This window comes from Barbus barbus (assembly GCF_936440315.1).
Source record: "Barbus barbus genome assembly, chromosome: 25".
Lineage (NCBI taxonomy): Eukaryota > Metazoa > Chordata > Actinopteri > Cypriniformes > Cyprinidae > Barbus > Barbus barbus.
The window spans coordinates 13,490,458-13,518,218 of NC_136753.1; the positions used below are offsets into that span (position 1 = coordinate 13,490,458).

At 36.1% G+C, this 27,761-nt stretch overlaps 1 protein-coding gene across 1 annotated transcript in view; it reads left to right on the forward strand.

Moving 5' to 3' along the window:
- Positions 1-27,761, forward strand: part of LOC306844525 (transforming growth factor beta receptor type 3-like) — a 124,427-nt gene that overhangs the window by 39,177 nt on the left and 57,489 nt on the right. The window contains exon 3 of the mRNA XM_079376730.1: positions 10,378-10,565. Within this exon, the coding sequence (XP_079232856.1) occupies positions 10,378-10,565 (188 nt within the window). The remainder of the gene's footprint in view (positions 1-10,377; positions 10,566-27,761) is intronic.

Sequence of the window (27,761 nt, forward strand, 5' to 3'; positions counted from 1 at the left end):
AAAACGGAATCCAGAAAAAATAAAATGGAAAAAATTGAATGTAGAAAAAAATAAAACGGAATTTGGGGAAAAATAAAACGGATTTCATAGGGCCCTATATCTGGAAATATTTTGGTTATGAAGCAAATGAGAATATCAACAAATAGAACTTTGGATTTTAATTAGTACATGTATTAGTAAATGTTAGTTTCAATTAACATTTAGCTAAGATTAATAAAAGATTAATAAATAAATCAACAAATGCAGTACCTCAAGACATTTTTTTGTTCATGTAAAATATACAGCATGTTCTCGACTTGTTACATTTATCTTTAAATTAAAAAAATTACCCCCTTAATATTGTGGCAGTTTTTTTCTCCGTGGTATCGAAAATGGTATCGAGTATCGATATTTTTCAAGGTATCGTATCGAAGTTAGAAATTCCAGTATCGTGACAACACTACTACACAATATCGCGTTCATTATCGAAGGCGCTTCATCTGCGATTATGTGATATTGCGTAGCTTGTCCATGATCTACGGCTCGGTGTATTAAATTCCGCTCCACTTGAAAGCAGGTGATGGAGATTTACCGTTAATCACGGAACCGGCTTATTCTCTAGAATCGGAAATTCTCTCTAGGGTTAGTTTTTCCGTCTGACTAAAGAGTTTAAGTTATTGAGATGAATGTAATATAATGTGAGATATTATGTACAAGCTGTTATATTGACACATCTCCGTGGTTGAAACACCTATTTAGTGATTACGACAAATAGGGTCCCAACTAATTTGAGACCTGTAGCTGGCATCAAATTTGAAATGAGCTAATTTTGTGCATAAAATTGTAAAATTTCTCAGTTTAAACCAGAGTTTCCGCTAGAAAAAAATGGTGCCGGTCAAAGTGACCGGCAGAGGTTTCGTTTTCCAGACATTTTGGTGATATGCCGGTCAAATATCGCCTCTTAATTAGTCAAGTTGAGGAAAACTGGAGGCAGGCTATGTAACTTAAAAAATGACATAATCAGGCCGTATAGAATGCAACATGTTTATTAGCCTAACTTTCAAATAGACGGAAAAAAACATGAACGTCCGATTGGCGTCAATCAACGCCAATTGTTTTTACTATGGTTTCACATTCATAGTTTAACAAACCAATCCCCCTTCCCCACATAAAATATCTGAATAGTAGCCTATTGTTTTTACTCAAGCGAACTTAATTATACACTCTCAATATGTCTCATTTAACTGGTAACATTTAAATTGGCCACCGTGAAATGACTCCTTGTCAAATTAACTGGAACAAACAAATGACTAGGCCTATAACACTGTCATTTTAGGCTACTTTTTACGCTGTTTTGCAGTGCTGAATTGTGCAGCTGCCGACTTAAAATCAAAACTTCCCAGAGTCTCTCCACAACTTGCAATGCGCATAAGCCGCGTAACCTTGTTCTCCGCAAGGCGACTTCGCTGCTTCGTCTTGATCCGATTCTACAGCGAGAACCCCCTCTCTGCAGGAACACTCGAGACAGGGATTACACAGGCTATCTTGGCGAGCTTGGTCCACTCTGGATAGGCTACATTTCGTTGAAATCACATGTGAGGACTTTGCAGGCTGTGGAGAAATGCAATCCTCCATAGCCACGGAGCGCTGTCATGACAGCGAGGGCATCACGTCGCAGGCTTATGGCATCGATAAGAGGAGCGTTGTCCGCAGACTCAATGCTTGTAAAATGGCAAATAATCCTTCTGATCGCTGGTTCTGCATATTCTTGAAGAGCTATAAAATAATATAATAGGTGAGAACGATATTAGAATTATAGGCCTACAAAAGAATGCTGCGCTTATTATAAATAGACGTCTCACTCATTTGTTCGTTGTTTAGGTCTATATTACAGCCGTTGTAGGCGTGCGCTTTATTTGAAATTCAGCATGCGATGTTGTTTAATAACTTTCAAACGGTAGAGCCTGTTCCTTTATAACATAGCCAAAGGTCGGTGTATTTTTGCTTTATACATTTTAGGCTTATTCTCAAATTCAGATTGTGTTAGGGTGGCGGGATTATTAGGCAATTTTAATCGGACAATTTGACCGGAGAGATTTAATTTTGTCGGACATTTCATTTTTTTTCCGGCCAATGTCCGGCAATTACCGGACAACGGAAACCCTGGTTTAAACATTTGTTATGTTATCTATGTTCTATTGTGAATAAAATATTGGTTCATGTGATTTTGAAATTCTTTTCGTTTTCATTTTATTCAAATTTAAAAAACGTCCCAATTTCCGGAATTCGGGTTGTATGAGTTAGAAATTGTTTGGTTTATCCAGAAATTATGAACAACAGGCAAATTCATGGACATTCTGTAACTGGTCAGAAGAAATGGAAACATGGTGTGAGAGGAACAGTCATTTAAGATTTAGACGGGATGAAAATCTTTTTGCACAAATTTGCCAAACCTCCTCAGGGACAACTTGTCCAAATAGGCTATAATTTTCTTTTACATGATCATTTTCACCCTCTCTGTCCACGTCTTACATACGTTGCACTGACTTGAACACAGAGTAGGTGTTGTTGATGTCTAAATGTGGGCGGTCATGTTTGTACTTTTTATTTTCACTAAATCGTCTTTTTGCATTGGATAGGGAGTTTTGAGCTCTCAAAGTTTCAGAATATTTTCACAGTAGTGAACTTGGATTTCTCAAGATCAAGGATAATTCAGTTTTTAACGATTTGACACTTCAAATTCGATTTTACTTATTTAGCAATTTTTTTGGACACAGACATTGTCACAAAAGGTACCACACCTAAAACCCCCTATAGAGGCGAAACAAGGCAATGAAACCTCCATGAGCGTGAAGAAGAAACCTTTTGAGGATCAAAGTATAGAGTTGGTAGAATACAACATCAGAAACCAGATCAGATGTGTATCTGAAGTGTTGGGTTTTGAAGCTGAGCTCTTTAAGGTGTAAGAGAGAGAGGCAGTTTTTCGAGCCTTCAGGTCTGCTGAGCTGAACAACAGTGTCTCTTATTCCTGTATTTCTGAGCATCACAATATCACAGCATTTACAAAAGTCCATATTATGGCTATTATAAGTTTTTCTTTCTTTGATAATTAACTAATATTTTATTCAATAGTACAATAAAAGGATGTTTTAATTAATGATTAATTCGTTATATTTGGCGCTTTTCTGGGTACTCAAAGCGCTTTACATGGAAGGGGGAATCTCAATCTCAACTGTGCAGCATCCATATTGCACCAGAACGCCCACCACACACCAGCTAAATAATATTTTATTCAGTAGTACAATAAAAGATTGTTTTCAAGAATACAATAATTTCAGAGATTGGAATATAATTGGAATACTCAACCCACTCTTCCCTGTGCATTAAAAATTATTTTGAGTTTCAACTACTGAGTAGTTAAACTCCATATTGTAATGATTTATCACCTTCCTGGTCATATATAATCCTTTATAGAGGAGCTGTATGGGCTACTGTCCTCATGGCAGTCCACTTGTAGTCTTTGGTGACTTCGAAATCCATCTGGAGAAGCCTTACTCTGCAGACTTCTACTTCCACTCCTAGCTTCATTCGATCTCAAATGGCTTACCACCACAAGCACTAACAAATCAGGCAACTTGACTTAATTTACACATGCAATTGTATCACAGACAGCATTTGGTAAAATCTCTAGACATGCTAATTTCTTTATTATATTTAACCCACATATTACTACCTGTGTGCCACCAATACTTAGGCACTTTAAAAAATACATTTTATATATATATATATATATATATATATATATATATATATATATATATATATATATATATATATATATATATATATATATATATATATATATATATATATATATTTTATATATATATATATATATATATATATATTTTATATAAATATATTAAATTTTTTTTTTTTTTTTTTTTTTTTTGCTAAATAACACTTTTTTTTTTCTGTTTATTTGCTTTGCCTATATTCATATTTCAAAACCACATAACTGTAACCATTAAGTTTTACAACAACTATTTATAACATATCAAAATTATACCTTTTCAGGTATATGGTTTAACCAGAAATACATTTTTAGATTTTTTTTTCTTTTCCACAACTCGAAAATGTGCGAACTGAATAACAATAAACAACTACCTCACACTGGAGGTCAACATGTTAAACGTGCACATAGTTTTGTTAAAATATGCTTTAAAATGAGCAGCAGAAAATATATAACACTAAAATAATTGAATCAGCTAAATTAATTGAACAGCTCATTACCATTTTTCTTAAAGGGATAGTTCACCCAAAAATGAAAAATTGATGTTTATCTGCTTACCCCAAGGGCATCCAAGATGTAGGTGACTTTGTTTCTTCAGTAGAACACAAATTAAGATTTTTAACTTAAACCGTTGCAGTCTGTCAGTCATATAATGGCAGTTAATGGGACTCACGGCTTTGAGAGGAAAAAAAACATACACCGACACAACCAAATTAAACCCTGTGGCTCCTGACTATATCTGTGCGGCGGATCAGAGGTAAAAAAATGATATAAATACTGTTCAGTTTCTTGCACAGACCGATCGTTTCGTCTCTTTAGACCTCAGTGTATCGTCACGAGCCGCAGGGTTTAATTTGGTTTTGTATGTGTATGTTTTTTTTCTCTCAAAGCCGTGAGTCCCATTGACTGACATGTTAAAATTTTTCCAGTTTAATGGCGTTAAAAATATTTAATGCAGTTAACACAGGGGCAGAGCTAGGCTTGGCCACCCCATTCATCAATTCATCATTGCTGAATAAATGTATGAATTTATTTCATTATATCTTTATTTTTTATATCTTTTTTTATTATTATTATTGTAAAAGGGAACTGAATCGCAGAGAAAATTCAGCATTATAACAAATTGTAGCCTAAGGTCTGAAAATAAAATTAAGCGCTTAAAGGGGTCATATGATGTGATTTCAAGTTTTCCTTTCTCTTTGGAGTGTTACAAGCTGTTTGTGCATAGAAAATATCCCTGATGTTGCAAAGACCAAAGTCTCAAAACCAAAGAGATATTCTTTATGAAAGTTAAGACTTGACCATGCCCTCCTAAAATGCCTCATTTAAACATGCCCCCACATGTCTACGTCACTGTGTGGGAAGATTGGCAAAACATCACCCAAATGTATACGCAATGAAAGAAGGCGGAACTATTATTCTCGCTGTAGTGCTGTTGCTGCCGGCGCCATGTCGTGGAGACGCTGTGTTTCGTTGTGAAAGCGAAAGTACTTTGTTTGGGCTTCCAAAAGAGTACACAACTAGAAATCAGTGGTTCAGTTGTATTTACAACACTGTTCCAGAACAGTTCAACCCAAATAAGATAAGAGTGTGTGCAGCGCATTTTACAGAGGACTATTTCCTGAACCTGGAAGAGTAGCCTACAATGCTGGCTTGCACAAAGGCTGTTTCAATAAAGTGGGGCAATTCCAACTTTGCAAGGAAAGTCTGGTGCTTCTGACTCACAGCCTGTAAGTATGTTTTCTTATTTAAAGAATTTGCCACTGATGATTCAAACGTGAGTTTTGAGCAGTGTAGAGTAGCGCTTGTTGTTTGTCGTTTCTCCGATTACAAATGCAGATATGGCAATGTTTATGCGGCGCTGCACGATGCAACGCGACGCGTAAAAAGACCGTATAAGTCGTCATAAGTAATTACGTCCCCACTGGATGCAACACATTCCTCGTTTATAATGGGTTTTATTGTTTTTGTGTCGTCGCGCCGGGACACGGCATCACAATACGGTAAGGGTGTAACATTTCCGTCTCACGCTTGAGGTATTCGGCCAATCACAACACACTGGATAGCTGGCCAATCAGAGCACGCCTCGCTTCTCAGAACGATGAGCTTTGACGCTTTACTGTCGACGCGTTTCAGAAAGGCATGGAGGAGCAACAATGTTGTATGTGGAAAATGTTTTTTTTTTTTAACCTTAAACCACATAAACACATTGTATTGCACCAAATACAAAATAATGTTCTTTTTCGCAACGTCATATGACCACTTTAATAACATCAGAGCATCATAGACAAAAACTTGGGAAACACTGTCAGAAAAAAAAAGAGATAACCTTGAGATGGCGAAGATTGGTCAGTGCCACAGTTTATTATTTTTTTTCATTCTTTGTACTTTGCCCCTATGGTGCATCAGACACCCTCATTTGTCCTTCCAGATAAGGACAGACCATTGGTCCGGGAAAATGTAATAAAATGCATTTATTTGAAATTCATCTTAAGTATGTGTTTTTTTAATAACTATTATTTGTCTTGCATTGGACTAAATGCTTCTTGTTGTCTCCCAAAGCTCAGGAGGAAACCATGGATGACACATTTCACTCACCAGTTGTTTTTCTTTAAGAAATATTTTATGTTTTATGGTCCTCAAAAAATGTAGTGTTTTTCCAGATAATTTGAAAGAATAATCCTACCTCATCAATTTAGAATAAAACTCTCCCCCATAAGACTCATTTTTAAATAAATATCCATATTAAAATATACTCTATTGAAAATGGATGTATTGAAAGCATTCAGGTTCATTTTCTTCTCGTGGGATGGTATGTCACATGGTTTCAAAACATCCTTCTCAGTATGGGAACGCACTTTTGTTTATGGCCCCTGATTTCAATTCCTTTTTTGTTGGAAAATCACACAACAAATGCTCTGCTTCCCTCTATTATTCTCCAAATCATCCGTATTTTCTTCCTTGAAACACTTTGTCTTCTGGGCCGTTTTCCCTAAGCAGTTAAATAAAGAAACAATATGGCTGCCCAATAAGAGCTGTAATCTTTTGGCCGTCTTCCAGACTTTGGCTGGCTGGTGTTTGTTATTCCTCCGTTCACTCTGTGAAGGAAAAAGTGAATTTGAGTGATCTCAGACATTGGTGAGGGACGAAGGCGTGATGCCGTTGGTTAGACAGGCAACAAACTCTGTTCCGCTGGGTGGGTGAGGAGGTAGTGGAGGAGGATGGAGTACTGAAGTCACACATGTGACTTTTAACCTCTTTATCTGTGATTTTTAAAACCTTTCATTCTTGATCTGCATGTTCTCCCAAAATGGCTGTTCCTATTAGAGCACATCAAAGTGCAGTCTCCTTGCGCAACGAGTTGACGTCAAGGGTTACGTGAGCCCGAAAGAGCCTGCAAAAAGGAAAATTCAGAGGTCACTCGAGCCCTGAATGCAGACGTTTTTCTCATCACAACAGATACTGTTTGAAGGTTTGGGGTCAGTAAGACTGCATTTCCACTGCCATTCAAAAGTTTGGGATCAGTAAGTTCCAAAAAATATTAAGCAGCACAACAGCTTTAACACTGATAATAAACTAGCATATTAGAACAATTTCTTAAGGATGATGTGACACTGAAGATAAAATCCAATATCCAATATGTGGATACCAATATTAGAAATTGCAGTAGTATTTCACAATATTACAGTTTTTTTCTGTATTTTTGATCAAATAAAAAGAGCCTTGATGCACGTAAGAGACTCCATTAAAAACATAATAAATCTCACTGACCCCATACTTTTGAACAGCAGTGCATTTGATCAAAAAGTAAATAAGTAATACTGTGAAATATAAAATAATTTAAAGTAACCGTTTTCTGTTTCAATATTTCTTCAAAAGAATTTTGTGATGGTAAAGCTGAATTTTCAGCAGCCATGACTCCAGTCTTCAATATCTCACCATCCTTCAGAAATCATTTGATATGCTTATTTGGTGCTCAAAAAACTTTTATTTCTTCATATTAACGCTGAAAACAATTGTACTGCTTAATATTTTTGTGAAAATATTTTTTTCCTTTAGCTGAAAGTTCAAAAGTGCATTTAATTGAAATAAATGTATTTGTAAACTATTAACTACCCCAAGGTTGTGAATGATATTGAAAGAAAGAAAGAGAGATTTCAGAAGACCTGGAATAGTGCACGAGTCCATTTTTTGCATTTATTTTTGTTTGTTTATGGTGCTTTTTGGTCATTTTGGAGCCCATCCTTGTTTGCTTTCATTATGTGGAAATGAGTGACCAGAATTTTCTTCTATGCAAGAAAGTGAGTCGAATTTAAAATAGGCAGCCAAAATCTGTCTTTACATAACACTGTTTACCTGAATACTTACATGTGCCAATGTCTGAAGAGAGGAATCTCTCTCTCTCTGTCACACTCACACTAACATTCACAAAATAATAATTTGTTACATTTATATAGCGCTTGTCTGGGTACTCAAAGCGCTTGACTGCTAGACACAAAAGACACTGACACTGCATTTTATATAACATAATTATGAATTATGATACCGCTTGGTTCGTTGGGTCGGATTGCTTTCTCACCACAAACGAACCTCTCCAGGGTTCGTTTGAAAGCGTGCTGAGACCACCTCTTCAAGGAGGTCTCGGTACGCTTGTTTGGTCCGCTTTTGGTGCGCACCCGAGTGCGATTGCTGCTTTCTCACCTGCCCAAACGAACCGCACCAAGAGGGAAAGCGAACTCTAGTGCGATTCAACCGAACTAAATGAGGCAGGTGTGAAAGCACCCTTAGTTATTAATACTAAAATGAATGTTTTGAGTTTGCTAAAATTAGTAATAATGACTTTCTCTCTCTTTTTAGTTGGATCAGCTTATTTAATTTAATAAGATGCACAGTTTTACAGCATACTTAATTTTTTTAAATCAATTTTCAGAATAGTTTTCTGTGACACAGTTTAAATGAAATGCAATGAAAAGTTTCCTCACTGTATCCTTTTTTCTTTGAGACTCATTGGTGACACACTGGCTTTACTGTCTGAGTCTGCTCATCTTTAGCAGCTGATGGGTAAATGCAATCATCCCATGGTCCTTTGGTTTCTCTTGGCAGGAGAGACATAAGCATAGCTGTAGGGACCTCTGTCTGCACGGTCAGCACCACACACACACACACACACACACACACACACACACTCACCCTCATGGGTTCTTCATCTACTAGATTTGGTTGCTGATTACCTCTGAGCTCAAGAGAAACATTCTTCATTTATCCTCCCCTGTGATCTTGCTGCCATTTGGCATGTCTGTGTTTAAAGTTGACCTTCAGCTGGAAGGTGCACATCTTATTAAAGCACAACCTAAACATAAATGTCGATCTAATGACCTGCAGCGAATTAAACCCGACAAGTCTTGTGTGACCATTCGAAACGGAACTGCACCTTGAACCTTTAGGCCATCATTTCAATGTATGTGCCAAGAGGGTCATGTTAAACATTCATCACCAGTGGCTGAACTGTATCATTAGGTGCCGTTATCTTCACAGAGTGCTTGTGTTTTTCTCCTCATTATTCCATGATCTCATTCTGTGTTGTGTTTCAAGGTCATGGCTTGGAGCGTGTGCCTGTTTCAATTCTACGGTACAAACATGTCACTGCTTGTTTCTGTGGTAACACCCCCGCTGACCTCCTCGAATGTGGGCCAATTAGAGGAGTCTCTGACATAAGAGGGCACTACCGTGTGAAGCCTTTTTGCTTTCTGAAAGTGATTAAGAGAATAAATCTTCCCATTTACGCAAAGAGAGAGAAGATTATAGAGACAGTAGAAGCTGTTAAAGAGGACAGATGGGTAGAAGGAGTCTTGGAAATGAGTAGAAAGTATATTATAGTCTAAAGCTTACAGTATTCTCTGGTACATGGTGTACTTTTTGCTCATTACCAAGACAATCATAACTGTAGTAATCCAGAAATTCAATACCTTTTTTATTTATTTTTTTAGAAACTGCTTCTACTAATACATATTATAATTATGTAAGGATTATGTAATGTAACTCTTATGCTCATCAAAGCTGCATTTATTTGATTAAAAATACAATAAAAACAGTAATTTTGAAAAATATTATTACAATGTGTACAACTCAAAATGTGTTTTGTTTTAATATATTTAAAAAAGTAATTTATGTAATGTTTCAATGATCCAATAAGATATAAATGTTTACACACACACACACACACACATAATGTGTGTCTAACTAAAACACAACTTTCTCTGTACTTCATTTATTATCTGTTTTGGCTCTTTAGATGGTTTCATAATAGCTGACTCTTATCATTTATCAATGACAGAACTGCAGTACATAAACACTGGTTTAATTTTCAATTGTGCAGAGTTGTTGCTAAAGGTTTTTATCATAACTGCCTCGCACATAGTCATATGGGATGCTTTGAACTCTTACTTGTGGCATGGATTTGAAATGACTTCACAGAGTTCTTTGTAAAAGCCTGTATACATTCCAGTGATATAGTTTAAACACTGAAACGCTATCTTTATGCAGGATAATGAGGCAGAATGTGTGTTTATTTATGATTTTCATGCCATGTTTTGTATTATTTGCAGGTCCATTGTCTCGGAGCCCTTGTGAACTTTTGCCAGTTGGGGTGGGTCACCCGGTTCAGGCCATGTTAAAGAGTTTCACTGCCCTATCAGGCTGTGCTAGCCGTGGAACCACCAGCCTCCCTCAGGAGGTGCACATCGTCAATCTACGAAGAGGCAATGCACAAGGAGACAGAGAGACACCAGCAGAGGTGAGATTCATTCACTACTAGACCTTTACCAGCACCTCTAATGCAGCAAAGGGTCCTTACGTGCACTGCAAAGCCGTCTCATATGCATCCAATAGCTTGTCTCAAGTCCTGTCATAATTAAGCATTAGAACATGAAGTGGATGCAAAACCAAGAATAGTAGCGTGACCTCAGATGTTCTCATGCTTTCATGTCACAGTTTTGCAAAGTACATACAAATGTAAATCAGAGAAACCCCAAAACATAATTATAAAAATAAGTTTCAGTAGCTACAGTCTCTTGTGCATTTATTTATGCATTTATTTAAATTAATAAAACAGTAATGAAAAAACAAACAAACATTTTTCTTATAATCAATGTTGAAAATGGTACAATTTCAGTGATTTCACAGCTTTAAAATGTACTATATTTTTTAGACTGTCATCTTTAGTTACACAAGATTTGGTTCCCAGTAAAGAGTTCATTTGCAAAATCCGATAAGCGCCTCTTTAAAAAAAATGAGCTAATTGCGGTGAATTATTATCCACATATAGCTCGCTGTATTCAGGTAGTGTTGTGTTTGGCAGCCTGTTTTAATTTTAGTTTTAGTCATTTTAGTTTAGTTTTAGTCACGTTCATACTCTTTTATTTATTTTTTTTATTTATTTATTTTTTTTAGTCTAGTCAAGTTTGTCAACTTAAAGTCTGAGCATTTTAGTCAGAATTATCCATGACTATTTTCGTCTAGTTTTAGTCAATGAAAATTGTATTTTATTGTTCTCTCTTAAACGTGATTTCTACCGAGGGGACCGCTAGAGCCCTGCATTTCAGCCCGGCCCCGACCGATGGGCCAGTTTTCACGTCATAGTTCAGATGCAGGCCGGGCCTCGGGCCTGTTTTAGGCTTCTTATTTTTATATTTTAGACATCCATCAATTAGTGATGAAAAAAATTGCCGCGCTGGTGGAAACAACACGAGACAGTGCCACGACTGTCAAGAGCGGCTCGACGGTGTTTAGAGTCCCGCAGCAGCAGGAAGCGCTATCAGCGCAGATGAAGAGTTCCAGGCTGAAGCTTGCTGCAAAGCCCCAGCAAAAGTAATTACCATGAATGTGTTTGGGGGGGAAATAGTAAGGAGATATTTGAATTATTTACTAATAAACTAGTGTATGTGTCAGTGTCGCAAAGATGAAGATCCTGACTCGCCTTCTCCTCATTAGACGCGCCTTTAGAAAGAAGTCCTTCTTCACGGATTATAATGAAAGAGTTTTTGTTTTCGATTTGATTTATTTCGTTAAGTAGTAATTTAAAGCTTTCTATAGATATATTTATCATGTCTGTCTATTCGTTGACTTTCGGTTAATTTTTGTGAAGCGCTCCTGTTCAAGACGAGACAGCAGAAAGCGCATCATTGTTTTCTTTATTTTATAAAATTATTTTATATATTTTATAAAAAGTTTTGTTGATATTGTGAGTGGGGCTTGAGGAAGTGACGTCGCCTGCATCTGCGCAATGCAGCCTGATGCAGCCCCTGAAGTGAGACACAGGAAACAGAAATACTGCAAAATAATAATAACGCGACTAAAGACGAAATAACGATATAACATTTCGTTTCGTCTCATTTTGGTCAACGAAAATGAAGAGACATTTTAGCATAGTTTTTTATTTTGTAAACCACATTTAGTCTTGTTTTTATTCGTCAACAATATTGCATTATATATTTAATTATAGTCATCGTCACATGACCAGCATTTACGCTGCGTCTCGTCTCGTTTTCGTCAAGTGATAAAGGTTCGTTGACGATGATATTTAGTCATAAATTTCGTTGACGAAAGCAACACTACAGCGAGAGAAAGCATAAGGAGACGCCCGCTCTTGCAGTATTTGATGAGACATAGCGATTGGTCTAGCTGCGCTGCTTCAAGTCGAACACATCTAAGCAGTCTTCAGAGGAAGCATCAAGTTGGCACGCTATGTTGCCAAGTCCGCAGTTTGCGTCTTGCATATCATGCAGAATTGACGCGCTACATGTAAATGATATCCTTTGTTGTATTTTCCTGCCAAAATAACGGAGTTCCTTTGGAATGTGTTTGTGTTTGTGTATTATGTGCATGTGCATGTACATATACATATAATATACATATGTATATATGTATGTGTGTGTGTATATATGTATGTATGTATGTATGTATGTATGTATGTATGTATGTATATATATATATATATATATATATATATATATATGTATATATATATATATATATATATATGTGTATATATGTATATGTGTGTGTGTGTGTTTACTCACCAGACTAATATTAATTATCTGATATAGTTATATATATTAGTATATCAGATAATTAATATTAGTCTGGTGAGTAAAAAAATAAAAAATTACAAGCCAATGGAGAGTCTATTGCCAAGTAGAAGGTTGATAATATTTTCAATAAGCAATTTAATTTGATAGGTGTCTCTCACATTGTCCCACAGAAACATTAGTGTAGATTAGTGCACAATGTTTTATAATAATAATTTATTCTATTTAGTGACCATTTCATTCATTTAACATTATTTAAAATTGGGGGCATCGAAGTTGATGCATATTTGAACATAAAAAAAAAAAAAAAAAGTAACAATAGTTACTTTCCCTGGTAATTAGTTTCTTTTATAATGATGTAACTCAGTTACTGTTTGTGAGAAGTAACTAGTATAACTTTATATATAACTAATTACTTTTTTAAAGTAACATGCTCAACACTACATACTATACAATGATTTATTACTTGTCTTTGTTGAATAATACAGAATATAAAAAGCTTTAAAAAATAATTGCATATTAAATCGCAATATTGGTAAAAAAAAAATCACAATTAGATTATTTTCCAAAATCGTTCAGCCCGTGTGTGTGTGTGTGATGTATATTCATTTTTTAATGTGTGGCTTGACTAAATTTGAACCATTTTAAAAGTACTATAACCTTAGCAGTTGTTTCCTTCAGTATTTCCATGCAGCCTTAAACACAGACCAGCAAAAATTTTGTTTGACAAAATGGATGTTGAGGACTTCATGTGAGGACTATTTTAGATTCAAATAGCAATTTCACTGTTGTGAAACATCAAACCTCTAAAACCTGGAAATGAAGTGTTGTATAAATGTCGTCTTGGCAGAGCCGTTTCTTGCAGGTTTCACTTGCAATGGTGAAGTGAGTTTAAACATACTTTGATTTTGATCTTGCTGAGGTGTGGTGATTTGGCTGGGTTTTGAAGTTGTTAGTTCTCTTGTTAGTTGGTGGGGGTGTTGTAGAAACAGCGTGGGGTGCGTCCACAGGGTTAGCGTATGAATTGATGTTGTAATTGCTGGAAGGACTATTTGGCCGAGAGCACTGCTGACTCTAGATGTTCACAACGAGACAGTACGATCTTGTGTTTGCATTATCATTGCTGTAATTACAACCTTTTCTTCAAGCACATGCACAAAACACACTCTGGTTCACAAAATAATGAGATAAGATTCTGACATGGACCTTTTCTACCCAATGTGTATGTTTTTTCTAGTCTTATTAGAAACCATGCAGTGAATATGGAAAGAAAATATGTACTTGGAGAAAGATTGGCCTTCAAGTTTTCAGCCCTCACTTGTCCCAAGAAAAGCAACATTGGGCCTCAGGAAAGTTGGGGTAAGTTTTGGAGGCTCTGTCTGGACTTTTGTGAGCGAAAAGGGAGTAAGAAAGAGGGAGTGAGAAGGGCCAGAAGAAGAAAGAAAGACAGTGAGAGTGCAATTGGGTGCAGTTGTTGGGCACTATCAGCCACGCGGATCGAGAAAGGTTCTTTCTCCTTTCTGAACTCTGTGTGGCTTGGACTCACAGCTCTATTGAAATACAATATCGGTCCCTGCCGACACAGACAATGACGGCTTTAAACCGCCTCGCTTTCACTGTCGTGTGTTTTTTGCATCAGGGAGCAAGTATCACTCAACTGGGTCGGCGCAGACAAAAAGCTCTCTTCTTCGCCCCTGCCAGGTTTCAAAGCCCCTTTGGATTTTACTCCGTGGCGCTCCATTAGACTGCGGCTCATATCCATACAGTGTACTGTGTGCCCTCATGCATTGTAATCAGGATCGCTGCGAGTGGTTGTTGTTTCCTCCACCCTGAGAGACAGGAAACAGAAGAAAAGCACACTGGCCAAAGCACAGGAGCGAAGCGCTGTAAACATCCGTGCCAGAGAGATCAGGTTGTTGTTGGTGGCTTCAGTGTGTGAAACAAAAGCCGGAGGAATGCTATCTGACATATCTCAGAAGAGTAAGCAACACAGGGAGAGAGAGAGAGAGAGAGAGAGAGAGAGCTTTTGCTTGCAAGTTGTCAATCCCAAAGTCTTTTGCAAACATCTCATGCTCAATTTGTGTCTCGAAGTCATTCAGTCATTATTTTATGTTTCTAGTGTTTAAAATTAAGACTCGCCAAGCACCAAGTGCAATGGAGAGGAAATAACATAAAACTACTTGCTAGTATTAGGAGCTATTACGTTTATCTCAAGAACTCCATGTGGTGATGCACGCTATATGTGGAATATTCATCAAATTAAGCCACTAAAAAGAGAATATGAGGAACAAATTCAGATATGAATGTTTGCTACTGAGCCTTAGAATGGCTCATTACTGTTTATCACCAATATTCTAGAATATTTTTTTAATGTTTTTTTTTCATTTTTCTTTTTAATTATAGTTTGTTTGGGTGGTTTCATGATCTGGAAAAGTAACATAAGCCTATAAATTGGCTATGTACACTACCATTTAAAAGTTGAGCTTCAGTATGATTGTTTATTTGGAAGAAATTAATAGTTTTGTTCAGCAAGGATGCATTAAATTAATTCGAATTCACAGTTAAGACATTGCTATAAAAATTCTTTTAAAAAAATTGTTCTTTTGAACTTTGTTAATCAGAGATGATGAAAAAACAGCTCAATTGTTTTCAACTTTCAATTGATGATGATAAATTTTATTCAGTGCCAAATCAGCAGAATGATTTCTGAAGGATCATGGTAACTGGAGGAATGGCTGCTGAGAATTCAGCTTTGCCATCACAAAAATAAATTACATTTTAAAATGTTTTACCATAGAATGCAGTTATTTTAAATTACAATAATATTTCACAATATTACTGTTTTTATCAAATAATTGCAGCCTTGGTGAGCATAAGAAACTTCTTTCCAAATCTTGGATTGGCCTGAGCCAATAGCCTCATGGGCAATGAATCCTATTTAAAAAATAAAAAAGTATATATATATAGATATGATATGATATGAATTTTACTGACCTTAAACTTTTCAGATTTGTATAAATATAATGGCAACAACAATAACAATATTAATGAATATTTATAATGCATTAATTACAAAAATGTAGTTAAGGATCATGTAGTTATTGTATAAAATAAAATGCATTAATAAAAATATTAAAGAATGGTTCTGCATATCAGATATTATTAAAAAGCCAATATTAACTGATCTCAAGTCTGTAATATTGTGGATTAGCTGTCTGGGTAGGGTACAGTGCCCAAAACCACTCTAAAACCAGCAAACTAGTTCAGCCTGACCTGGCCGGCAGACCAGCTATTTTCAGCAGGATTTCTGTAAACGTCTCTAGGTGATTGATCCAAACACAGGTCCTCTCATGGATAAACTCCAGCACGTCTGATAGCATGACTCCTCTGTGCATGAGCACCATGAGTCACTGATCATGCTTTTGGATCCCATCCTCTAAATGAGCTTGGTCAGGACTTTGCAATGGCCTGAAACCATGTGCTGGAGATGTGTGAAAATTAACATGTCTAAACTAGCCATCAGGATTCCAGCAGCCTATGGCTAAAAGCGAATTGGAGCTCTCACAATGATGAATGAGACATGTCATTTTCTGCTATGCTATAATGCCATTAGCCTTTTGTTTTTGTTGGCAAATTGCTAAAGAGCTAATTTCCCTATGATGTCATTGTTGTGGGTTTGTATCAGTATCTTGGTAACAGCTTTGCCATTTTTTTGGTACTATTTGCACATATCTGGCTAACAGTTGAATAGAGGCCAGGACTGCGTTTACTCGGCACATTCTAAGTCCTTGTTAGAGTCCTGACTGCAATATGTCTTGGTTCGTTTTTCTTATGCATATGTATTATGCTCATTTTTCTTCATTTAGTGGAAGAAAGAGTATAATATGTATAACACGAATAATACAAAGCAAAAGCTAGCTTGCCAAGTACAAATGCTAACAAATTAACATTGCAAGCTTCCATGTAGTTCCCTAAAATATGTAATAAGTTTGTGGAAAGGTGGCGTCACTAGTGGCAGCATATGCAATTGCAGAAACAAAGAAAATTTAACCTACATGTATGAAAAAATTTATTATTTAAAGTTATTTCTATACATTAAACTGGAGAAAGTATTTTAACATCCAAAAAAAAAAAAAAAAACCCTTTGCCTTTTAAAAAAAAGTGTACGCTTTGTGCGTTGTGCAAAGGAGTGGATTTTAAGCTTCCCCTTAAACCGTATATGAGGTTTTGTCTACACACAGGAAGATAAGACCGTTCCTTTCACCACATTCCAAGCCACAGATATTTCAAAGACATATATATAGCTTTATTTTTGTTTCAGCTATATTTTAGCTTTATTTTTGTTTCAGCATTACTTTTATTTCAGTTAGCTGCAAAGGCATTTCTGATAGTTAGGTTTTTTCAACTTTTTTAAGCATTAACTTTAACTATATTGTAATAGATTTATGCTAAAAGAAGAAAACATAGATTCAAATTTTACTCTACACATGACTTGGATGGAAGACAAACGTATTATAAAAACGATTAAGATTTCTTTTTTTGACACACTGTAGCTGTGTGTCCAAAGTGACCTTTGTGGTCGGATGTTTCCTTTAAAAACCATGACTCCAGTTACTGGTCTCGAATTTAGCTTGTGTGGCTCGGAAACCAGTAAACAATAACGTCCCAAAGGGAAACCGTAGGGTCTTTCTAATGGTGCAATTCTAAGAAGGAACTCATTTACTTAATAAATGGTTCTCACCCTGGTTGAAGTTCATGTTTTTGTCCATTGTGGTCCTCTGCAAGATAAAAAAAAATAATGCATTGTCTTGCTAATCACACAGAATGCTGAGCCCAAGCAATTTCTTCCTTCCTTAGGGACTGCAGACTTTAGAAGTGTTCTAATGTCATGCAAGACATTAGCACGGCCCTGGCCCGAGACACTCAGGCCCTAGCCCGGCCCACGTCCGACAGTTTATCAGAATTACCAGTCCGACCCGAGCCCGTCTGTTTTTTCCCCCTTCTCCTAAAACAGTTTATACTACTGTTTCGGCTATTAAAATAGTTAAGTTTTGTGTGTAATGGCAAAATTATTATATTTCGTTTCGTTTTTTTATTAAGTTTTTAGAAAAATGTTTGGAGCATTTTTGTTCGTTAAATAGCCTATAAGTTTGAGTTTTTTAAAGTAACGACCAAGCGGCCAGCTGCATGAGCTGATCATAGCCTATGTTTGATAAATTTAGCCTTCTCATATCATCACGACTTGCCTAAAATACAATCTATAGATATACTAAAACAGTTCAAGTATATGGGCCATTCTACAGAATTGGTGCAAACTGCTGTCCCTCATCCAAAAAACACATTTGAAAAGCATTTAATTATTAAAATCTTAGATGTTTACTAAGATCCTTCAATTATCTATTGAAACCCACAATAATATTTAAGATATCAGCAAGCTTTATATATATAAAATCATCATTTATGGGCTACTTTCAATTAGGAGGTGGCTGTCCCAAACCCTAACCCCTAAATTTCAACTTGTGAAAATGATATTGAAATTTTTTTTGCAAATTTTTCCATTCTTGTTTTTAAAAAAAAAATTTTTTGTTTTTTAAAATGAAGTTAAAAAATATATTTATTTTATATTTTATTTGTAAATCATGAAACTTTATCTAAAAAAACGTGTCCTGCATTTTCATGTCACTACCAAAACAGTGAATGTTATAGTCTATTGGCTGAGACTGATTTTAACCCACACCCCTACATTTTTGATCAGGAAATATTCCTGTGTCTTTCTCTCTAATGTGCTATATGGTGAGTATATTTGATCCCATCATTTTGAGGTAAATGTGTTCTAAAGTCTAAAAATCTGTGTGTAACTTTAAGGAATGTCACTACCAAACTAATTTTTTCTGCTATTGAGAAAACTTTTTTGGATGTTATTCCATAAAATTTAGTTGTTATATGTGTTCAACTGTTCTGACCAGTGATTGCTAACCATGTGCTGATTAGCATCTTCGAGCTAGGCTCAAAAGTATCTAAAATTGTCACTACCAAAACAGTCACAACCGAAACATGTCTTGAAGTTTCGGTTGTGACATTATTGTTTTGGTAGTGACAAAAGGGAACACATAATCCTTTATTTGGAGGAATAAACTACATTTTTAGTACAGTTATGCAAATAATTACTACTGTAGTTTTAGTAGTGTTTTAGTATGCAAGATTCTGTTAAAATTCTGTAATGTGATGAGGTTACAATTACTTGCAGTCCATGATACTAGCTTAGGTGTAAGGTTGTTGTCAGTAATGTACATTTCTATGATTAACTTGACAGGGAGAATGACTTAAAACACCAACATGCCTAAAAAAAATAGAAAAACTACAGCAGAGAGACAGAGAGAATACAAACAAAGGTTGAGGGAAGACCCAGTGAAGTACGAGGAATACTTAAGGAAAGAAAGAGAAAGAAATAAGAAACGAAGGGAAGAAGGAAAGTTGAAGAGTATCAGTGAATTATCTGACAGGGAGCAAAGACATGTCAGAAAAGCATGGAGCAAAAGACAGAAAAGACATTCTACAGAATTGGTGCAAAGTCAGAGTTGGAAACATCTTGACATTTTTTTTGTTTTTTCCCACAAATTTTGCATGTATGCAAATTGTATAATATCCAAGGTACGCTTTTCTAGTAATTGTGCAGTTAATTCTCATATTGTATTTTCAGAAAATGCTGGAATATTTTCCTTCTCCCCAAATTTGTCACTACCGAAACACAATATTAAATAATTTATTAAGAAGGCTTATAATGACCTATTAAGATTTTGTTTACATCTACCTTATAAATATATATTTTTTCTATTTTTAAAAAATATTTTTACAGGTTAAATCAATAAAGATTATAATTTTAATAATATTTTAATTGTAATTTATGAGATTTAATGTATTTTGAACCCAATCTTTCCTTGTAGAAGGCATAAAGTTTATCGTACTGATTTCAAAGTTAAGGATTCATTAGTTTGAATATGCATTGAACCAAACACTATCATAACATTACAAAAATTTTTCAATATCATTTTCACAAGTTGAAATTTAGGGGTTAGGGTTTGGGACAGCCACCTCCTAATTGAAAGTAGCCCATAAATGATGATTTTATATATATAAAGCTTGCTGATATCTTAAATATTATTGTGGGTTTCAATAGATAATTGAAGGATCTTAGTAAACATCTAAGATTTTAATAATTAAATGCTTTTCAAATTTTGTAAAACTGTTGAATACTCCTTAGAATAAAGGAAAATTATTCTGAAATTAATGTTTTATGTAAACACACACACACAGTTCAGTGGTTCTGGAGATTTATCTGAATGACTCATTAAATTTTTTTTGAAATTGTGAAAATAAAACAAAGTGGTTCTGAAACAGTCTACATTGTAAGTTGTTGTTTTTTTTTTAGGAAGAAAAATCTTTACCTCTTCTCACTTGCACCTCAAGACCCAAAGTATAGAATAGCTCTAGGTGTTCTTATAAGATATTTACTGTCAGATGTGTGTCTGCTATATGTACTGACTGCATATGTGCATCATAGTTATTTATTATAATCTTAATCATAATCAATAAAGATGCATTTCTCTCTAAAGGCGCGTCTAATGAGGAGACGGCGAGTCAGGATCAGCAACTTCATCCTTGCGACACAGACTCAGAAAACATTAGTTTATTAGTAAATAATTCAAATATCTCCTTACTATTTCCCGCGGACACATTCATGGTTATGTTTGCTGGGGTTTTGCAGCAAGCGTTAGCCTATTGAACTATTCTGCTGCTCTGAAGTCACTTACACACGCTGCTGCTGCGGGACACTAAACACCATCGAGCTGCTCTCAGTCGCACGGTCTCGTGTTGTTTCCACCAGCGCGGCAATTTTTTTTCATCACTAATCGATAGATGTCTACAATATAAAATAAGGAGAAACCCAAAATAGGCCCGAGGCCCGGCCCGCGTCTGAACTATGACGTGAAAATTGGCCCGTGGCCCGAAGCCCGGCCCTAGAGGCGTAAAAAAGTCGGGGCCCGGGCCGAAATGCAGGGCTCTACCGCATTTCTTATGGTTTACATATGAACCCTTCTGGACTGTTTGTTTTGGACTGCTTCCAGATATTCTCCATTTCTCTGCGGGGCCGTGTGCTTTGCATGTACAGTATTCGTTGGCTTGCTTCACTGTGCTTATGAAGGAGTCCTGGGTTACCCGGCACGCCAAAACTTTCCTCACCAGTTATATTTAAGAGATTTTATGTATTGCCGAAACTCGACTCTGTCCTGACACCTAGCTCAGTGTCTCTCAAGCCTTGTTCACCTGTGTGGTCCCTGTCTGGATGGTAGGAGGACACATAAATCTGTCTGTCCGTGACTCCTTTGCGTCACAGAGGAGGTTTGGAAGGGGCTAAGGCCGGATTGTGGGGTCACGGCTGTGGGTGAGAGAGTTTGGCCCTATTTCTTCTTCCACTTAAATGGAGAAAGATAAGCACCCAAGGGCATCTGGATAAATCACATTGAGCCTTGACATTAACAACCACATACCAGGGGCACTGGCACAGATGTGGCCTTCTGGATTCACACACCCACACTTAAATCACAATTAAAAGCACAACCAAAACCGCCTTCTCTCTTTTTTCACAGATAAACACACTCACGCACACACACACACACACACACACACACTCACTGTCCTTCATTTCTAATCCAGCATGGAGACTGTGACAGGGTCGTGTTTCATGTGCCCAGGCACCACCGGCCTTCAACGACAGATGGATCAGATCCTCCAAGACATAAACAATTCAGCGAAGCCCTGATTTACTGCTCCCAAACACAATGTTGAAAACCTAGAGGGGCGATAGGGTTACTGGCCATCCTGGTTCGGCCAACTAGCGGGACTTGTCCATAAATGCACTATGAAACATTATAGGAATGCGCTCTGCTTTGCAAAGGTAATTAACAGAACTGATAACTAATGAAGGCTAAAATACATGGTAAGAGTCATATTTTATTTGTTTAATGATCAGCAATGTTTTGCTTAATTGTACAAATCCAGTTCAGTGGTCTGTACTGTATAATTTAGTGGAGATGTTAACAGGCCTTTTCCAAAATGTCTTGAATTGATGTAGTAACCAAATAAAATAAATAATATATTTTTATTACTTAAATACTTTTATTAATTCTGTTCGGTATTGAATGAAAACAATTCTATTTATAAACAGCATTTCCAAATTTATAAAAAAAATAAATATACTTAATTTATTCAGGTATAATATTTATTCATTTTTATATATATATATATATAAACTGAGGATAACTAGAAATTTTAAATGTTATATTTATATAATAATAAAAATATTGAGGTTGGCATAACTAGAAAAAAATTATATTTTAAAATTCCCCACAGAGTTATTTAATAATTTTAATTATAATATTTTCCATGACTTTTACCAGGTCTAGAAATTAATTATTTATATATATATATATATATATATATATATATATATATATATATATATATATATATATATATATATTATATAATTTTATTTATTTATTTTTTTAAATTACACTACCTCATATATCCAGGTTTTTTCAGACCATGGTAACCCTAAAAAAATCTGTTGGTGAATTCAAGTAAGGAATGTCTTGATTTTTCTTTCTTTTTTTTATGTTTTTTTATTTTATTTTAAATCACTTAGTCATTTGAGGCCCTCCTGGAAGTTTACTAAGGCCCTCTAGTGGGCCCTGGCCCCCTGATTGAAAACAACTGATATATATATATATATATATGCATTTCACTGAGCTTGTTGCCTTCTTTCATACCAGAATCATCTGCCTTCAAATTTAGATTTAATTTTAGCTAAATAAAAAAATTTAAAAATTTAGCAGGATAATTAAGATGCCTTCGCACATCCTTTTGTGCCATCAACGTACCTATAATGCCTTAAAATGTCTCTGTGGGCAGCTCATTAGGTTTTGGAACAGAGCTTTGGCATGTCTACCTCTATTAGAAGATATACAAAGAATTTACAGCAAGTGATACTGTGATAAACCACAACTTACTGCTATAATTATGTATCTTATGTCTATTTTTATATTTGTGCCTCTGAGTTCAGACACTGAGCAAACACACGCAACCTGTCTTTCTCGCATCCTCCTGTTGGAAAGAACAGTATAATTTGCCCTTCATATTGTGTGAAATTTGCAAGCTGTTTGTCGTGCAGCCTCTTGGAATATAAGGCAGGGCGTAGAGTTCATAAATTCATCTCATTTTGTTTGAAGTGGCTATTCTCCTGTTTGTTTTGGACTGGGTCTTGGATGCTTGTTTACAGAGTCAGCATGAATGCGGCTGGTCAGTCAGCAATTATGGTAAGGTTAGTCCCCAAACGCTCCAAATCCTCCACGTCCCCTCACAGGCTTAACCCTGTCAGATAGAGGTGAAGACATTGGCTCTGAATTGTGAGCAAGAGTGTTTTGGGGTCATGATCAAAACTCAAGTACATAGTAATTGTACTTTATTGCTGTGCTTAAGTATTATTTTGGGGAGTTTGTACTTAATCCAAGGACTGTTGCAACTAATGCTTGAAGTCTTAATTACACTGTAATTTGTAGTAAACTGTAACTTTACACTGTAATTTACAGTAAATGTCATTTTATATTCACAGTTAAAAAAAGCAGCTGCGGTTGCCAGAACTTTACCATAAAAATTTGGTATCAACATTTTAGGTACGAAGGGACTGAACTTAAATTTGCGATTAACATGAGATGTAACCTAAAACCCAAATGAACATAAATGATAGCAATACCTAAAAACAAGCTCTTATGCAAAATATCATCAAATATAAAGTTTCATGCAGGGAATTCAGTTTGTTTTTTACATTTTATTATAGTGTACATTATATATTTACTATTGTATAATTTAATTTAATCAAAATTTTAAAGTTTGTGCTGCACATTTTAGCAGTTTATTTGTTTTCACAGTGTGATATTGGAAAGCGCAAACTGTTTTGGAAGGCGTTAGCATGGTTGCTTCAGATATATTGAGCCCTGGTGCTCATATAGGTGATGCAGGTTTGAGTCCTGCCTGCAACATGTCCAATCCCATTTCCTCTCACTCCCCAGTATGTTTCTGTGACTTTGTGATAGGTATATGTAGAAAGCGGAAGGAGTTTCTTTATTTTGTATTTAAACCTGAAGTTTAGGCAGGATAAATGAAAAGATTCTGCATAAAACTTGCCACCTGTGTGTAAGTGCTAGTTATTTCAGATGCAAAGATGTTTAATTCTCTCCTTGTTTTCTCTAGAGAATGGTTGCGTAAAATCAAATTATGTCTGTTTTGGCACAAATACCTTGACTAAGATTAAAAAAGACCTCAGGGAAAAAATAAAATGACAAAAAAGTATGTTGTGAATAATTGTTTATTGCACGAACACATAGAAATACATTAACACTCAGACAGCAGCTGCAAGGTCTCTAATTCACATTACTAACTAACATCCTTGTGTCAAATCCTTCCCAAGCACAGCCTCCCTCCTTCTGCTCCCCTCACATGTATACACGCATTTCTATTTTACTGTGTGAATCAGAAGGAAGGGTTTCCTGTCCCTCTCTCTTGTGTTACAGCAGACGGCCCAGGCTGTGTTATCCTCTCAATAACAGAGAGAAATGCACAGCTGCGTTTTGCTCTGTTACGGCCGTGGCACTGGTCCAGACTGCACCGCAGCACTGGCTAATTAAGTGAAACTGAACACCTAGCAGTGACTGTGCATAATGTTTTTACTTTCTCATCACTCTCTCTGAAAATATAACAGAATTTCCTTTCGCTTCAGGGACTTATATATGTAAAATTTGGCAGAGCTGTGGTGGATGATGGTGCTCATATGCAGGTATGCACGGATATGCAGGTTTTGGGTCCTGTCCAAGTATAATATTATGCCTCCATGCAAGATACCGGTCAAAAGAGGCTAAAGTGGAGAAATAAATCTAGAGACCCCAAGAAAGGGTTTGACCAACTCCGTTCTTTCCTGTGTTGAAGTATTTTCTATTGAAACAGGAAGTTGTCGGGACATATTACAGGTCTTGTCCTTTTTTTAACCAGCCAATAGCCTTCAGTTTACATCAGTTCAGCAAAATTCAGCAGTGATCAACTGATATTTAGAAGCTTTTAAATTAATTAATTCTCCCAAGTAGTGTCTTATTTAACACGTTTTTTAAATTGATTTTATTATTGATTTATTATTTAATAGTTGATTAATTGTCAAATGATTTGATTGTTAGTAAATATAAAGTAAAATAATGTTATAAAATAATAATAATGTATTCTTGTGAACATGCGTTGAAGACTGACACAGAAGAGAAGAAAAATAAAGTCGTTATTTTTGTTTTCTTTGTGCACAAATATTCTTGTTGCTTCATAACATTACGGTTGAACCACTGATCACACATGGGCTATTTTAACGATGTCCTTACTACATTTCAGTGTGTTGCTGTCTATGGAGGGTCAGAAAGCTCTCAGATTTCATCAAAAATGATCTTAATTCATGTTCCGAAGACGAACAAAGGTCTTACGGGTTTTGAAACGATATGAGGGTGAGTAATTAATGCCAGAATTTTCATTTCTGGGTGAACTATCCCTTTAAATGTAACAGACATAAAATAAAATTTCATGGAGTCTTAATAGTGGAATGCATTAGTTACAACACATTGGCTTTTCTGAGAATATAGGTTGGGATGACGTTAGCCGATGCAGTGGAATGTTCTTTTGGCAGTTCAGTAAGATCCTGACTCATTAAGGAGTCTTCCTTCTGCGCTTTTGATAAAGAGCCGTGTCTGTAGCCATCCCTGCAGCCCTGTACATCAAGACAGCTTTTCCTTCGCTGTGAGAGCTGAGAAATAGATCTTTCCCTGGATCTCGGTGTCCTTATCTAAAGAGTTCAGGGAGACGGATTCTCTCCACTTCAAACGCACTCGCACTGAGAACCTTTCTACAGACCGCAAACCAGCCCAGTCAGAGAGGCCCTTTCAAGCCAGCAATCTGCTTCCTCCATCACTGCCACCTCCACAAAGGCCTGGCTGGTGGGTGGTAGTCTGATACTCCTGTGGCAGGCGGCAGAGAATGGCTGTTTTGACACAGGCCGCTTGGGCGATAATCCTTTAGTTCCAGGTTAACTCTCTCTCCTTCATCTCAATGAGCAAAACTGCAATGCTCTCATCAGTCTCTGCAGTGACCTAAAGATCAAAGTGCCAAAATCCTTCTCTCTGCCTGCAAGCCTTTATGTGTGCATGTGGAGCATCTCGAAGAGAGGGGAAACAAAGCACTCATTCTGTGGCAGTAGATGTGATAAGGCCAGTAAGTAGGGGGGACAGGAGCGTATGTTCTGGAGAGGAACTCTGCAGTCCGATAAGAGAAGAATTACTCTATGGCACATTTACACTAGATTAGATGCACTACTCAGAATGTGAATAAATATACCAGCTGGAGGAGATTGGAGCAGTGGTTCTCAGCTGGTTTTGCTTCAGGACGCAGATTTGGTTGCAAGTATAACCCGTACACTACTGTTCAAATGTTTGGGGTTTTGAAAGAAGTCTCTTATGCCCATAAAGGCTGGATTTTTATGATCAAAAACAGTGAAATACTATTAGAATTTAAAATAATTGTTTTTTTTATTTTGCTTTTTATTTATTCCTGTAAGTCTTCAGTGTCACATGATCCTTCCCTCAGAAAACAAACATACTGGCTCCAAACTTTTGGATGGATACTGTATGTATTAATGAGTTTAACAAAGTTTCTGATAGTCAGTATGTTGTTTGTTGTGGACCCATCCAAATGAAAGTGTTAGAAGATATTAAGCAGACAGTCTACTAATACTCTAATGACTGCTAGTCGACATGTAGTTGCAAAGTTACTTACTGTTAGTAGAATGTCTAAAGTGGACTATCGAAATAAAGTGTTACCGGAAGTAGAATGGTAGATGACCATATGAAGAGTTCATTTGCAAAAACCGATAAACTCCACTTTAAAAAAAAAAAAAAAGAGCTGATTGCCATGCATTATTCTCCACATATAGCGTGATCTGAACCCTAAACACATTTTGTCAAAAAAGCCGATATTGTCCACTTTCAAGGCATCGCGAGTTCACGTTTTACTGCATAAGCCGACAAGCTGTTTTTGAACAGAAGCCGTTAAGTCCATTCTAGCGAATCAGCGCGCTGTATTCAGGCCAGGTGACAAGGCTACTTTCACTTTGAAAAGACGTGCTAGCTGAGAGGAGTTTCATCAAAGCTGACTAAAAGTGATCGAGGATGGATCATTTCGACGAACTTGATGAACTTCAGGGCGAAAAAGGAAAATAAAAGCGGAAACGTTTTCATGAAGCCTTGCAAAAGCAGCACGTTACAATGGTAAGGGAAAAGCTCAGTGTATTGCGTGCAATCACATCCATACAGTTTATAATCACAACAACAACAACCTTTGTCAGGCATCTACATTGTCATCTGAGGAGATTAAGTTACAAAGATTAAACAAGTGTTTTTTTTAAACTCTAAAACATGAAATGTGGAGTTATCTGCTTTTGCCAAAAATGACTGTTGGAGTTATCTGCTTTTGCTATAAAACAAACTTTTAATATATATATATAAAAAACTTACTTTCAATGAACTTTAATTTCGTAAATTACCTGTATTTGTTTAAGATATTATTACTTAATCAAAACAACCCAACCCAAGATTCCTACTAGCCTTAGCTATGCTTTATTAGTTTTTTTGTTGTTGTTGTTGTTTTTTTTCTTAGCATTTTTGGTCTTGACTCACCAGTTTGGAACTTGATTAAATCTTGATTTAGAACTTGATTATTGATAAAGGCAAAAAAGATAAGGGTAACTATAAAGAGCGTAAGTA